This window comes from Hypanus sabinus, chromosome 16 (assembly GCF_030144855.1).
Source record: "Hypanus sabinus isolate sHypSab1 chromosome 16, sHypSab1.hap1, whole genome shotgun sequence".
In the NCBI taxonomy this organism is placed as follows: Eukaryota; Metazoa; Chordata; class Chondrichthyes; order Myliobatiformes; family Dasyatidae; genus Hypanus; species Hypanus sabinus.
This window is the reverse complement of record NC_082721.1, coordinates 88,771,972-88,788,550: the sequence shown is the minus strand read 5'-3', so window position 1 is coordinate 88,788,550 and position 16,579 is coordinate 88,771,972. Positions and strand designations below refer to the sequence as shown.

The 16,579-nt window shown below is 43.0% G+C and overlaps 1 protein-coding gene across 3 annotated transcripts in view; it reads left to right on the top strand.

Annotated features, from left to right (window-relative positions):
* The window catches only part of LOC132406557 (collagen alpha-1(XI) chain-like), a 404,353-nt gene that overhangs the window by 354,462 nt on the left and 33,312 nt on the right, over positions 1 to 16,579 (top strand). For 2 of the 3 annotated variants that reach the window (XM_059992381.1, XM_059992379.1), the window contains 3 exons: positions 11,882 to 11,935; positions 13,303 to 13,410; positions 15,828 to 15,881. In XM_059992381.1, coding sequence (XP_059848364.1) covers positions 11,882 to 11,935; positions 13,303 to 13,410; positions 15,828 to 15,881 — 216 coding nt within the window. The remainder of the gene's footprint in view (positions 1 to 11,881; positions 11,936 to 13,302; positions 13,411 to 15,827; positions 15,882 to 16,579) is intronic. The other variant, XM_059992380.1, reaches the window with a different exon arrangement.

Genomic DNA, 16,579 nt, shown 5'->3' with positions numbered 1-16,579 from the left:
GTGGCCCTTTGGCCTACAATGTTTTGCTAAACTAGTTAATAATACGAAATTATACTTATCCCTAATAGGCCCGGCCATTCAAGAAGATCACTCAGTCTATCAGCTTTGACTCTCTGCACAGCCCCCAGAGTTAGTCACATGGCCCAGTCTTCAGCTGGGCCCAGTATCCTGAGAAGTTCAGTTAGTTCATCTGCCCTTCAGTCCCATAAGTCCAACCTTTATGGGATCTTGCTTTTTACTCCAGGCACCTGCCTGAAAGGTGTGTCAAACTGCAGCTCCGTAGGGACCGGATTAGGGAACTGGGGATGCTGCTTGATGACCTTTCCCGGTCATCAGGGAAGTGAGGAGGTGATAGATAGAAGCTGTAGGCAAGTAGGGATAGGAGCAGACAAGTTAGGAAAATTTTAATTGGAGTAAGGGGAAATATGAAACTATCAGGCAGGAACTTGGAAATATAAACTGGGAGCAGATGTTCTCAGGGAAATGTATGGCAGAAATGTGACAAATGTTCAGGAGATATTTGTGTGGTGTTCTGTATAGGTACATTCCAATAAGAAAGGGAAAGAATGGTTGGATACAGGAATGATGGTGTACAAAGGCTGTTGAAAATCTAGTCAAGAAGAAAGGGAAAGCTTATGAGAATCTTCAAAAAACTGGGTTATGATAGAGATTTAGAAAATTATAAGGCTAGCAGGAAGGAGCTTAAAAATGAAATTAGGAGAGCTAGAAGGGGTCATGAGAAGGCCTTGGCGAGCAGGATTAGGGAAGACCTGAAGGCATTCTATAAGTATATGAAAAGCAAGAAGATAAGATGTGAGAGAATAGGACCAATCAAGTGTGACAATGGAAACGTGTATGGAACCGGAGGAAGTAGCAGAGGTACTTAATGGATACTTTGCTTCAGTATCCACTACGGAAAAGGGTCTTGGCGATTCTGAGGATGAGTTAAAACGGACTGAAATGCTTGACCATATAGACATTAAGAAAGAGGATGTGCGGGAGCTTTTGAAAAGCATCAAGTTGGATAAGTCACCCGGACCAGACAAGATATACCCCAGGCTGCTGTGGGTGGTGAGGGAGGAGATTGCTGAGCCTCTAGCGATGATCTTTGCTTCATCAATGGGGATGGGAGAGGTTCTGGAGGATTGGAGGGTTGTGGATGTTGTTCCTTATTCAAGAAAGGGAGTAGAGATAGACTAGGAAATTATAGACCAGTGAGTCTTACTTCAGTGGTTGGTAATTTGATGGAGGAGATCCTGAGAGGCAGGATTTAGGAACATTTGGAGAGGCATAATATGATTAGGAACAGTCAAGATGGCTTTGTGAAAGGCAGGTCATGCCTTACAAACCTGATTGAATTTTTTGAGGATGTGACTAAACACATTGATGAAGGAAGAACAATAGATGTAGTGTATATGGATTTCAGCAAGGCATTTGATGAGATACCCCATGCAAGGCTTATTGAGATAGTAAGGAGGCATGGGATCCAAGGAGCCCTTGCTTTGTGAATCCAGAATTGGCTTGCCCATGGAAGGCAAAGAGAGGTTGTAGACCTGTCATATTCTGCATGGAGGTCAGTGACCAGTGGTGTGCCTCAGTGGTCTGTTCTGGGACCCCCTTCTCTTTGTGATTTTTACAAATGATCTGAATCAGGAAGTGGAAGGATAGGTTAGTAAGTTTGCTGATGACACAAAGGTTGGAGGTGTTGTGGATAGTGTGGAGGGCTGTCAGAGGTTACAGCCGGACATCGATAGGATACAAAACTGCGCTGAGAAGTGGCAGATGAAGTTCAACCCAGATAAGTATTAAGTGTTTCATTTTGGTAGGTCAAATATGATTTCAGAATATAGTATTAATGCTAAAGCTCTTGGCAGTGTGGAAGATCAGAGGGATCATGGGGTCCGTGTCCATAGGACACTCAAAGCTGTTGCGCAGGTTGATTATATGGTTAAGAAGGCACACGATGTATGGGCCTTCATCAACCGTGGGATTGAGTTCAAGAGCCGAGAGGTAATGTTACAGCTGTTTCGGACCCTGGCCAGACCCCACTTGGAGTACTGTGCTCATTTCTGGTCACCTCACTACAGGAAGGATGTGGAAACTATAGAAAGGTGCAGAACAGATTTACAAGCATTTTGCCTGGATTGGAGAGTATGTCTTATCAGAATAGATTGAGCGAACTCTGCCTTTTCTTCCCGGAGCGACGGAGGATGAGAGGTGACCTGACAGAGGTGTATAAGCTGATGAGAGGCATTGATCATGTGGATAGTCAGAAGCTTTTTTTCCAGGGCTGAAATGGCTAACACGAGAGGGCACAGTTTAAAGGTGCTTGGAAGCAGGTATAGAGGAGATGTTGGGGTAAGTTTTTTATTCAGAGAGTGGTGAGTGTGTGGAATGGGATGCCAGCAATAGTGATGGAGGGTGATATGATAGGGTCTTTTAAGAGACTCTTGTATAGGTACATGGAGCTTAGAAAAATAGAGGGCTATGGGTAAGCCTAGTAATTTCTAAAGTAAGTATATGTTCGGCTGCATTGTGGCCAAAGGGCCTGTATTATGCTATAGGTCTATGTTTCTATGAAATTATATCCTTAATGTGCAAGATCCTATCAAAGTTGAATTTAAAATTGTAAATTGAGTTAGAAAGTGAGAGATTTGTGTACCTACCACCCTTTAGAGTGGTATCCTTCTAATCTCCTCCTAACTGTCTAACCCAGGGGTTCCTAACTTGGAGTCGATGGACCCTCGCTTAATGGTGTTGGTCCATGGCATTAAAAGGGTTGGGAGCCCCTAATTGAAGTTCTCTTTATTCATAATACTTCATCTTTACCAATAATACCTCCTCTTTAGCAATGAACAATCTGGCAGAGGACCTCAGCAGGCTGAGCAGCATCTGTGTGCAGAAAGCAACTTCCAGCGTTTCAATTTAAAAGTCTGCATCAGGAAGGTTCTAGATTCCAACATCTACATCTACATACATCATTGTTAGTTCCCCCCAGGAGATTTATTCTTCTTATTCCATTGAAAATCCTTCGTTGATCTAGCTCAGCCTCTTTATTGCAGGAAATACAACCAATTTTATAAAAAGTGTCTCCAGATTCTTGGAGGAACAAACAATCTAGTGGAGGACCTCAGCAGGTCAAGCAGAATCTGTTAGGGGAACTGAACTGTTGACATTTCAGGTCAGAACCCAAAACGTCAACAATTCCTTTCTTCCCACAGATGCAGCTTGACATGCTGAGTTACTCCAGCAGATTGCTTGTGACTTCAAATTCTAGAGTCTGCTATGTCTCTAAATTCTCAGAGTCTGGTAAAATTACAAGGAAGACGCATTGCCCTCTCTAATACATGCTGGCTCTCAGTGAGCGCGGTGTAGTCTGAGCAGAGTCTGTAACTAAACACCCTTACATTTTTATTCCATATTGTCGGTCACAAGGGCTAATGGCTCATTAATCTTTCTGGTTATTTCTTCTCCAGAAAGTTTAATCGAAGGCTGATGATTCAGCCTTCAGGTCTCAGAGTGAGAACTCCAAGCTCTCTAGGGAGAAGGGCTGTATTTATTTTCAGTTTGTGCACCATGACACTGAATTGAACAGCAATATTACAGCAAAGCAATCTTCTCAAGCCCCAAGAATGCTCCAATATTAACTCTAAGATAGTAAATTAAATGACCAACACAGTCCAAGGATGTGCCTGGAGCAGCCAGCAAGCATCGCCATGCTTCCGGTGTCAACATAGCGTGCACACGGCACACTAACCCTAAAACTGTACATCTTTTCACTGTGGAAGGAAACCAGAGCACCCAACGGTAAGCACTCCTTACAAAGATAGCGGTCACTGAATCCCAATCTTATAGTTAGCTGTGTAATAGCTTTACACTAACCACTACATTACCATGCCAACATGTTTCTCATTTATTTACTTATGAAACTGGATTATTAATTATTATGTATTCTGAATAAATAGCCTTGCATTATTAACTGATTTAATGGTAAGTGATTGGGGAGTGTGTAACTAAGTGATGTAGCTTTGAAAATGCTGTTAGGTGTGACTAGGGCATTATCACAATGTGACAAGATCCACCGGTATAGATCCACCAAGAATACAGTGTGCAGATTCCCAAGTATGAGGTTGGGTATCGCCATCTGAAGTGGGATGCCTCCTTCTCCCACTATGTTATTGCAAATAGAGTCAAACAACATGGAAGCAGTTCCTTTGGCCCACTGAATCCATAATGACCACCATGAACCCATAGAATCCTACAAAAACTACCACTGACTTAGATACCACTGGCAATTTACAGCAGCTAATTAACCTTCCCACCCACATCTCTGGGATGCTGGAGGAAATGCGAGCATAATGGGGAAACCCACACAGTCACAGGGAGAATGTGCAAAATCCACACAGACAGCACTAGAAGTTGGGACTGGACCCAGTTAATTGGATCGGTGAAGCAACAGCTCAATTAGCTGCACCCCTATGGGCTATTTGGAGGAAAGGGAATGGTTGAATGACAGACTAACTCACTGATCACAGCGGAAGATGACACAGTGTCTCTGTAAATTAACTAATCTTTTTGAGGAAAGGCCTTTGAAGGCCAAGCTCATGATTGTAAAGCCCAAACTCTCCTTGCAGTGAGGATTATCCTGCAGTGTTACTGTTACTCCACAGCTCCAGGATCCCGGGTTCGATCCTGACCGCGCCTGCTGAATGTACAGAGCATGTGTATTCTCCCTGGAATCCCCCTGTGTCCTGCAGTTACACAACCTGCCATCAAAGATGTGTGGGTTCATTGGCCGCTGTGGTCTAGATGGGCGTTAGGGGTATCAGTGGACAGTTAGAAGGTATGTGATTAGCCACTGTGGTGTAGATAGGCATTAGGGGTATCGGACTGTTGGAAGGTGTGTGATTGGCCTCTGTGGTGTAGAAGGGTGTCAGGTGTAACAATAGAGAATTGGAAGGTGTGTGATGAAGAATAGATTAGAAATACATAAGTGGGAGAGAGGATTGTATTGATGGGAATGCACTGTGAGATTGGGTTGAATGGTATCCTACTCTGTGAGAAATATGAAATGTGTAGATTTTTGAATATAAAGCAAAGGAAGGGATATATCTTAACATAGGAAGGTATTCTGAGGTAAAAGAAAACCCTCATGACTTTGGTGATGGAGATTTAATGGACTGAATGTCCTTACTGTCAGTCTATATCTTATTTCCTGATGGTCCTGCTGCTCTTGTGCTCCATACTCATGGATTCCATCCGGGGTAACCAACTTCCCAGGCATTCCTCAGGGAATTCTAGTTAACCTGTGCCTAGTGAATTGGCTCATCAGCTGTATTTGTTTCACTCAGGAGGGCAGAAAATGTCTCAGGCAAGTTATATCTCAGCAAAAGAACAAGGATCTCAGCTGGTCAGACAGCATCTGTGAAGGAAAATGGACATTCGGCATTTTGGGTCAAGACCTTTCAGTAGGACTGAAAAGGTTAGCCAATGTAAAGAAGTGAAGGGGTGAGTGTGTAAGATATAGCAAGTGATAGGTAGATCACGATGAAGTAGGGTTGATTGGCAGATGGAAGAGAGAAGATTGGGATAGTAGATGCTGACAAGTGATAGGGGGACACAACAAAGGGCTGCAGATGGTGGAATTGATAAGGAAAAGAGGAATGGTATCAAGTTGTAAATCAAATTAATCTGAGTTACACAAATGTACTTTAGTTGTCAAGTTGAAAATGATTAATTCCCTTGAAGTGTTTCATGGTGTTTTAATTACTTTTTGCTTGTAAAGTCATTATTTTTTAATGAGATTCATTTTATTAATAAGGGAGGTGTTCACTGATAATTCAAAGCGCTTTGACAGCTGGCAAACCTAAGGGTTTTGCTTAACCATTTGTAAAATCACAACAGGGGCAGAATGGGCACATCCAGGGGGCAAGTATTGCTGTTGGACATTCAGGATCAGGCTTTGGCGCAGTGTGTGGGAGGAGGTAGAAGCGGATGCTTCTTCAAGTCAAGACAGATAGCGTGCAACACAAATATAAAATCTGTCAAGTCAAAATTTAGACCCCTCTCTGATTCCCAGAATGAGACGGGTGACACAGTAGCACCTCCAGCAACACAGGTTTAATCCTGACCTCTGCCACTGCCATGTGGAGTTTGCACGTTTACCATCCCACCTCTCTGGGTGCTCCAATTTCCCTAAACATGCGGGTTGGAGGGTTTATTGGCTGCTATACAATGCACCTTGTGTGTAGGAGTGTGGAAGAATCTGTTAGGAGTGGATGAGAATGAGGGGGAGAGAATGCAATGTACTTAGTGTAGTCTGTGCAAATGAGAGTTTGATGCTCAATGTGGGTTCAGTAGGTCAGGCAGCATCAATAGAGGGAAATGATTGTCAACACTTCAGCAGGACTGAAAAATAAAAAGAAAATAACCATTATAATGGGGTGGAGAGGAGCTGGCAGGTAATAAAATAGTTGGATCCGGGTTGAGGAAGGGTGGGTGAATGGTGATAGGCGGATGAGGGAGGGGAGAGTGGGAATAGTGTCTGAAGACTGTAAGATGTAGGAGCAGAATTAGGCCATTCAGCCCATCGAGTTTGGTCTGCCATTTCATCATGACTGATTCCCAGATTCCAATCAAGCCCATACACCTGCCATTTCACCATATCTTTTGATGCTCTGACCAATCAGGAAACAATCAACTTCCACTTCAAATATGTTTACTGACTTGGCCTCCACCACAGTCAGTGGCAGAGCATTCCACAGATTCACTATTCTCTGGCTCAAAAAATTCCTCCTTACCTCTGTTTTAGAAGGTCACCCCTCGATTTTGTGATTGTGTCCTTTAGTTCTGGATACCACCACCATAGGAAACATCCACCCTATCCAGTCCTTTCAACATTTGGTAGGTTTCAATGAGATTCCCCCACATGCGTGAACCTCCACTGGTCTCCCGCCAATGTCAACAAATCCTTTCTGCGATATGGGGCCCAAAATCGTTGACAATACTCCAAATGCAGCCTGACTAATGTCTGATGAAGGCTCAGCATTATCTCCTTACTTTTATGTTTATTCCCTTGAAAGAAAATGCTAACATTGCATTTGCCTTCTTTACCACAGACTCAACCTGCAAATGAACCTTCTGAGAGTCTTGCACGAGGATTCTTAAGCCCATCTGAACTTCTGATTTTTGAACATTCTTCCCATTTAGATAATAGTCTGCACTATTGTTCCTTTTACCAAAATACATTATTCTACATTTCCCAACACTATATTCCATCTGCCATTTTTTTTGCCCATTCTTCCAAAGTGTCGAAGTCCAGCTGCAATCATATTGCTTCCTCAGCACTACCTACCGCTCCCCTTACCTTTCTATCATCCGCAAACTTTGCCACCAAATCATCTATTCCATTATCCAAATCACTGAAAAACAATGTGAAAAGTAGCAGTTCCAATGCTGACCCCTGAGGAACACCACTATTCACCAGCAGCCAACCAGAAAAGGCCCCTTTATTCCCACTCGCTGCCTCCTACTTGTCAGCCATTCCTCTATCCATGCCAGCATATTTCCTGTAATGCCACAGAATTTTAACTTGTTTAGCAGCCGCATGTACAGCACCTTATCAAATGCCTTCTGAAAATCCAATTAAATGGCATCCACTTTGACCACTCGGCTGGTTACTTCCTCGAAGAACTCTAACAGATAATAAACTCCAACACTTACCAACAGAGGTGAGGCTAACTGGTCTGTAATTTCCTTTCTTTTTCCTTCCTTCCTTCTTAACATTTGCAATTAACAGTGACATTTGCAGTCTTTCATTCCCCTGGGATCATGCCAGAATCAAGGGATTCTTGAAAGATCATGACCGATGCATCCATTATCTCTTCAGCAACCTTTCTTAGAACTCTGGAATGTAGTCCATCTGGTCTAGGTGACATATCCACCTTAACACTTTACAGTTTGCCTAGCACTCTTTCCTTTGCAATAGCAATGGCACTCACTCCTGCTCCATGACACTCACAGGCCTCTGGCACACTGCTAGTATCTTCCATAGTGAAGACTGATGCAAAGTCTGCTATTAAGTTCACCTGCCATTTCTTTGTCCCCCATTACTACCTCACCGGCATCATTTTCCAGTGGTCCAATATCAACTCTCACCTCCCTTTTACTATTAATATAACTGAAAAAATCTTTTGGCACCCTGCTTTATATTATCAGCTAGACTTGTCCTCATATTTCATCTTTTCCCTTATTTTAGCTTTTAAGTTGCCTTTCGTTGGATATTAAAAGCTTCTCAATCATCCAACTTCCCAATCACTTTTGCTACATTATATGCCCTTTCCTTGGCTTTTGTGCATTCCTTAACTTCCTTTTTCAGCCACGCTCATCTACCTCTGCCATTTGAAAACAACTTCCTCTGTGGGATATATCTATCCTGCGCCTTGTGAACGATTCCCAGAAACTTCAGCCACCTCTGTCCTGCTGTCATCCCCAATGGTATCCTGTTCCAATCCACCTGGGCAAGCTCCTTTCCCAGGCCTCTGTAATTCCCTTTATTCCATTGTGATATTGATACATGTGACGTGCTTCTCCCCCTCAAATTGCAGTAAGAATTCAGTCATATTATGCTCATTGCTTCCTAAGGGTTCCTTTATGATCAGATCCCTAATAATACCATAAGACAAAGGAACAGAATAAGAATATTTGGCCCATTGAGTCTACATCAGCATTCTAATCAAGGCTGATGCTTTTGTCCCCTCCTCAGCCCCACTCCCCGGCCTTCTTCCCATAGCCGATTGATGTCATTTTCAAACAAGAACCTATCAATCTCTGCCTTAAATACATCCAACTACCTGGCCTCCACAGCTGAATGTGGTAATAAATTCCACAAATTCTCCACCCTCTGGCTAAAGAAGTGTTTCCGCATCTCTGTCTTAAGTGCACCCCCCAACCCCCACCCCCCCGCCGTGGCTGTGCTGTCTTGTCCTAACCTCCCCCTCTATGGGAAACATCCTTTCCACATCCACGTTCGAAAGGTTTCAATGAGATCCCTCCTCATCTTTCTGAATTCTAGTGAGTACAGTCCCAGAGGAATCAAACATTCCTTGTATGAAAATCATTTCATTCCTGGAATCATCCTTGTAAACCTCCTCTAGACCCTCTCCAATGCCAGTACATCTTTTATATAAGGGGCCCAAAACTGTTCACAATACTAAAGGTGAGGCCTCACCAGTGCCTTATAAAGCCTCAGCATTACATCCCAGTTCTTGTAATCTAGACCTTTTGAATTGAATCCAAAAGTTGCATTTGGCTTCCTCACCACTGACTCAGCCAAGTTAACCTTTAAGGTTAACTCAGATTCTTGGATTTTCTCCGTGTTTAGAAAACAGGCTGCACATTTATTCTACTAATGGAGTGTGTGACCATCCATTTTCCAACATTGTATTTCATTTGCCACTTTCTTGCCCATTCTCCTAATCTGTCGGTCCTTCTGCATCCTACCTGATCCCTCAGCACTACCTGCCCCTCCACCAATCTTTTCATCATCTGCAAATTTGGCAACAAAGCCATTTATTCTATCATCTAAATCATTGACATGCAGCATAAAAGGAAGTGGTCCCAACATCGACCACTGTGGAACACCATTAGTCACTGGCAGCCAACCACTCGCTGCCTCCCACCAATCAGCCAATGCTCTGACCATGGGCTGTATTACAGGCCATTCCTGTTATGCCATGGGCAGCCTGATGGGTGGTACCTTGTTAAAGGCCTTCTGAATGTTCTAATTTACAATATCAGCTGCATCCCTTTTACCTATCCTACTTATAAACTCCTCAAAGAATTCCAACAGGTTAGTCAGGCAAGATTTTCTCTTTAAAGAAACCATGCTAAATCTGTCCTATCTCATCCTGTGTCACCAAGTACTCCATAACCTCATCCTTAAAAATTGATTCCAACATCTTCCCAACCACTGAGGACAGGCTCACTGATCTATAATTTCCTTTCTGCTGCCTTCCTCCTTTCTGAAAGAGTGGAGTGACATTTGCAATTTTCCAGTCCTCGGGCCCAGTGATTTATGAAAGATTATTGCTAATGCCTTCAAAATCTCTACCGCTGCCTCTTTCAAAACCCTGGGGTGCAGTTCATCTGGCCCAGGTGACTTCTGTACCCTTGGGTCATTCAGCTTTTTGACCACCACTTCCCTTGTAATAGTAACTGCACTCACTTCTCTTCCCTCACACCCTTCAACGTCTGACACACTACTAGTGCCTTCAACAGTGAAGACTGTTGCAAGATACTCGTTCAGTTCATCTGCCATCTCCTTGTCCACCATTATTATTTCTCCTGCCTCATTTTCTAGTGGTCCTGTATCTACTCTCATCTGTTATTTTTTACATACTTGAAAAAGCTTTTATTACCCACTTTGATATTTTTTGCTAGTTTGCTTTAATATTTCATTGTTTCCCTCCTAATAATTCATTTAGTTGCTCTCTGTAAGTTTTTAAAATCATCCCAATCCTCTATCTTCCCACTAATTTTTGCTTTATTGTATGCCCTCTCTTTTGCTTTTAGAATAGCTTTGACTTCCCTTGTCAGCCATGGTTGTGCTATTTTACTATTTGAGTATTTCTTCATTTTTGGAATATATCTATCCTGCACCTTCTTAATTTTTCCCAGAAATTCAAGCCGTTGTTGCTCTGCTGTCATCCCTGCCAGCATCTCCTTCCAGTTTACTTTGGCCAACTCCTCCCTCATACCACTGTAATTTCCTTTACTCCATTGAAATACTGTTACATCAGACTTTCTCCCTTTCAAGTTTCAAGTTGAACTCAATCATTTTGTGATCATTGGTTCCTAAGGGTTTTTAAGGTCCCTAATCACCTCTGGTTCATTACATAACACCCAATCCAGATTAGCTGATCCCCAACACAAAAAAGAGAAAATCTAAAGATGTAATTCCATCTCCTAACCACAGATCCACACCACCGCCTATGCCTTCCTGCCTGTCCTTTCAACGCAACGTGTATCCTACTTTCAGCCATGACTCAGTGATGCCCACAATAGCATACCAACAGATCTCTAGTTGCACCACAATTCGTCCACCCTGTTCCGTATGCTATGTGCATTCAAATACAGCACCTTCAGCCCAACATTTTTTGCCCTTTTGCTTCGGTGGTACAATTTATCTCTGCTCTGTCTGAATCATTGGCTTGTCCTTCCTTACATTCATGTTACATCCATCATCTACTTGTAAACCTGCTGGCTCATCCTCAGCCCTATCATACCGGTTCCCATCCCCCTGCCGTATTATTTTATACCACTTCTAGTAAACCTGCCCGCAAAGTTTACTTGAAGTTGGGAAGTGATAGGTAAAGTGGCAATGGGCTGAGGATGATGGAATCTGACAGGAGAGGAAGAACTGAATAAAAGGAGGGCAGAAAGGAACCAGTGGGAGGAGTGTGTATCTGCTGGGCAGATGGAGAGATCGGGGAGTGGAAAGACACATGGTGATGGGAACCAGGTGGATCAGCGGGGAAAGGAGAACGAAAAAGGAAAGAGAAGAAGCTGTTACCAGAAGCTGGAGAACTCAATGCTTAGGCCACCTGGTTGGAGACTGCCCAGTCCTCATCTGCTGCCTGACCATTTCCCCCCACAGGTGCTGAGTTCCTCCAGCTTCCAGATTCCAGTATCTGCAGTTTTGTTTGTGTTCATTGGGCTCAGGGGATAGTAGGGCCCATTCCTCTGACTGTATTAGATAATAATCACAGTTTAAACTGAGCAATAATCTCACTGCAGTGTGTTGCTATGTGTCACCTATCCTTGGAACATTTGAGTTCACATCGAATCACTTTTAACTGACGGTTGCTTTCCCTTTTTTTAGGGACCTCCTGGTATGCCAGGTCTGAAGGGCAATCAAGGATTAAAAGGCGACAAGGTGGGTTCTCCCTCTGGGAATGCTGAAGGAATCACTGGGCCAGAGTTTGTGTTCAGCATCCAACACTGCTGAAGCTGCATGTCATACTCTGAAGTGATGCAGTGTTTGGAAATGATGCAACAGGTCACAGTGAGCATGCATTCCACTGGTCTTCTGATGACAGGTGTAGATCTGTCCGGAAGGTGTGCCCCCCTCCAGTGGAAATAGAAAACTAACACTGGTGCTTGAAATCTGAAATAAAAACAGAAGGTGCCAGAAATACTCAGCAGGTCAGGCAGCATCTGAGGAGAGAGAAGTAGTTAGCATTTTGGGTCTGTGGGCCTTCATCAGGATTAACCCTATTTCAAAAACAAATTCACATTTATTCGTAATCATTTGCTTTGTGTTAAATATATGAACAACGTCTCTTGTCCCCAGTTTAATCATTGAATTAGTGTTAAAGAGTTTAAACATGATGACTCATATGATTTATAAAAAAGCTCAAAGTCACAGTAAACTTATACATTCAGAGATGCTCTTTCCACATACCACTGCTGCCATATGTGGTTATTTGAGTTACTGTCACCTTCCTGTCAGTTTGAACCAGTCTGACCAGTCTCCTCTGACCTCTCTCATTTCACCCACAGAACTACTGCTCTCTGGATTTTTTTTTTTTGTTTTTTTTCACCATTCTCTATAAACTCTAGAGGCTGTTGTGCGTGAAAATCCCGAGAGATCAGCAGCTCCTGAGATAGTCAAACCACCCCATCTGGCACCAGCAATCATTCCACAGTCAAAGTCCCTTTGATCACATTTCTTCCCTAGTCTGATGTTTAGTCTGAACAATAATTGAACCTCTTGACCATGTCTCCATGCTTTTATGCATTGAGTTGCTTCCTCATGATTGAATAATTAGATATTTACATTAGCGACCATGAATATAGTTGTATCTAATAGAGTGGCCACTGAGAGGATCTTGCTATGTCATTTTCCTTAAAATAAATGACAATCAGACTGAATAAAGATACTTACAGGGACAGATACATTGATCGGTGTTTAGAGTGTGTATGTGTCCTCTCCATTGACTTTACAAATGTCAGCAGATATATCAGCTTAGTTCTTGAAGTGCTGTCACTCTGGTGTATTTGGCTGGACTCTATGCGATCCCACCCAAAATGGAGTTCCTATTCAGTATGCCAATAACATTAAGTAACAACGTTCTTAATTCTCACCTACACCAAGGATTCTTCAGCTCTGAAAGAACTGATAACTCTGCCCGGGGAAATGCAACAAGCAGTTCCAGGCACAGTGGCCAATGTTTCTGATCCAAGTCTTGATGAGAGTTATCCTTTCTCTGTGACCACTTTTCCCTTTTTTGCCTCTTCCAGGGACGTACTGGTATGATTGGCCTGATTGGGCCTCCCGGTGAGATGGGTGAGAAGGGTGATCGAGGCCTCCCAGGGAACCAAGGAAAACCAGGTCCCAAAGGAGATGTTGTGAGTGTCGAGGCTGGGCAGTGGGTCCAGATTTCATCTGCTGATCTCATTAATACCCTGGCAGGGAAAGTGAACAAGGGAAGTCTTACCAGCCAACACCGTGCTCCTAATCAGTCAATGTTACTGTTCCAGTTATGTTACTGGCTGTCTGATAGGGTAATGCTCAAATAACCTAGCACTCCTGAGATTAGGTAGTGCCATGTGAACAGAGTCAGATTAGTTTATTGTCATGTACAGTACACCAGAGGTGCAATAAAATACCTTGCTCGTATGAAGCTCAGAGTAACCAGTGTTATGTGGTAATGGTAAATGCAGCAACCTGCACAAACAATGGAATGGTGTGGAGAAAAACTGGAGGGACAATCGCAGAAGACGTAGAGTTAAGGGTTTGAGAATGTGGCAGCATCACCAGGAAGGGAATATGAAAGAGTTGATAGGTTCAGAAGTTAGATAGGAGTGGGAAAGTAGCTGTTCTTGAGTCTGGTTATTCAGGCTTTCAAGCTGCTTAGTCTTCTAGAAGATAGAATAGGGAATCAGGAGGGCCAGGACAATACCTTTTGACTTACTGATGCAATGCACCATGAAGATGATCTGGATGAAAGGAAATGTGATGAACTTAACACCCTCTGCAAGTTCTGACAGTCCAGAGCAGATGTGGATTTTCTAGACTTTTGAATGTCATTGATTAAAACCCGAACTTTTTGTTAACCTATTATAGAGCAGTATGATAGATTTTCCTGTGAACCCAGCAAGGTGAAAGAGAGCAAAGAACTATGCAGGCACTCTAGACTCTTGGCTCCAACCATAAACCTATTCATGTCTCTGATGCCTGACATTTCAGAGAACTAACCCCATTCCGGTTCCAGTTCGGACTGCCGACTCTGGCTGTACTCTGGTCCCCGCCACCATTTGTATTCCTGGCAAATGAATGAGTTTGGTACCAGTCACCAGGATTTCCAAACAGCTTTGCTTATCTTTGTTATTGCTTGCTTGTAGAGGGGTGAATGTAAATGAACTATTATTTAGTTAGCACATCTGCTGGCCCACTTCTCACCAGGTTGTAGGAAATGTGCTGAATGACAACGACTGTCTTCAGTAGATCCTTTCACATTCTGTTCAAGTCCCAAACCACCTTACAGCACTTGAACTGCTTCTTAAAGTGAAGATTCCTTTGAAATTCAGAATGGCAGCAGCCAATTTGTGCACAGCAAATTCCCATTTGTAGCCAGATTTTGTGGACGTTGAGTGGAAGTGCAAATATCATCTGGAATTCTGGGGTGAAATCCTGCTCAAAGCTGCAACGTTGTCCAGCTGAGAGAGAGCACATCATCTCTGATGTGGACAGGAACGTCAACTGTGCAGAGTGTATTCGATATTGCATCAGCCTAGACATTTATGCTAAAGTGGCTGAAGTGGGATATAAACCCAGACTCCTCCAACACAGCTGCAGGAATGCTGTACAATAAAATGATGGAGTGCAGAGGTTTGTGAGAGTTCCATTCTAGTCTTCGCCACAAGGCACTTGTCAGTTCAATAGAAGGGTGCAGAGTGGTTCAACCCAGAAGATACTTCAGCAAGTAGCATGATAATCAGTAAATCATTTATTATTGCCACTGTGAAAAACTGGTTTTGCATGCCATACGTGCAGATTATATTTTCAGATCAGTATGTTAAGAAGGTACAAGGGAAAAGCAACAACAGAATGCAGAATATAGTATTAGAATGAAAGTGCAGTGCAGTCAGGCAGCAAAGTACAAAGCCTCGACAGGGAAGATCGTGAGGACAAGAGTCTATCTTATTGTACAAAAATGTCCATTCAGGTCTTGTAGCAGAATGATAGAAGCTGCCCTTGAGCCTCACTTGCAGGCTTTTACTGTATATCTTCTGCCCAATGAGAGAGGCAAGAAGAGAAAATGTCCTGGGTCAAAGGGGATTTTTGATATTGTCGATGCAAGAGATTCTACTGATGCTGGAAATCCAGAGCAATGCACACAAAATACTGGAGGAACTCAGCAGGTTAGGCAGCGTCTACGGAAAGGAATAAAAAAACAGTCAACTTTTCAGGCCAAGACCCTACAGGATGAATAATTCTGTTGGCTCCTTTACCAAGGCTTCGAGGAGCATAGACAGAGTTCATGAGGGGAGGTTGTTCTGAGCTGAGTCCACAACTCTGCAGTTTCTTACGGCCACAGACAGATTTGATCATTACCAAGCCTGATGCATTCAGATAGGTGATAGGATACTTTCCCTGGTGTGTCTATGAAAATTATTAAGGATGAACAGGAACTTGCCAAATCTATGTATTAATATATTTTCTCCAGTTTCTATCATTTATAAATACATACACTGTCAGCTATGGCTCATGGCATTCATTAGCTACTGGGATATTACTAATATCTTCTTTCTCCTGATTTTAGGGACTCGCAGGGCTCAGTGGGCCCATAGGACCCCCAGGATCTCCTGGATTACCGGTAGGGAAACTTATTTTCACAAAGCTTGGATGACTTGTTTCACTTTTGGCAGCCAAGCTATTTCTTTTTCATAACCTGATTTCTCATTGCAAAGATTTCCCAGTATCTCTGTCGGAAGTGAGAAGGAATAAGCTCAGTTACCTGGGTGGGTTCATCTTCACCAACACACATCGCCATTCAGGACAAAGTATTCCATCCACCATGCTAACCATTCATTCCTACTCAGTTATCCAACCCTAGGAAGAAAACTGAGGGACAAGTAGGGTGAATGTACAGTCTTTTGCCCGGGGATGGGAAATCAAGAACTAGAGGTCATAGGGTTAAGCTGAGTGGAGAGAGATTTAATAGGAACCTCCAGGCAATCTTTTAACCCAAAAGGTTAGTCCATATATGGAATAGGATGTCAGAGGAAGTGATTGAGGAGGATACATTACAACTTGTAAAAGACACTTGAACAGGTACTAGATGGTTTTGTACTTTTGACAATAAACTCAACTTTGACCTGGACTTTCCAGAGATGTGAGCCCAACATGGGCAAATACGAGTAGCTGAGACGGGTACACAAGGGACTACAGATGCTGGAATCTGGAGCAACACACGGGATGCTGGAGGAACTCAGTTGGTTAGGAGGCAGCTATAAAAAAAAAAGAAACTGTCAACATTTTGGGTTGAGACCATTTGAACTGGGATGGATACCT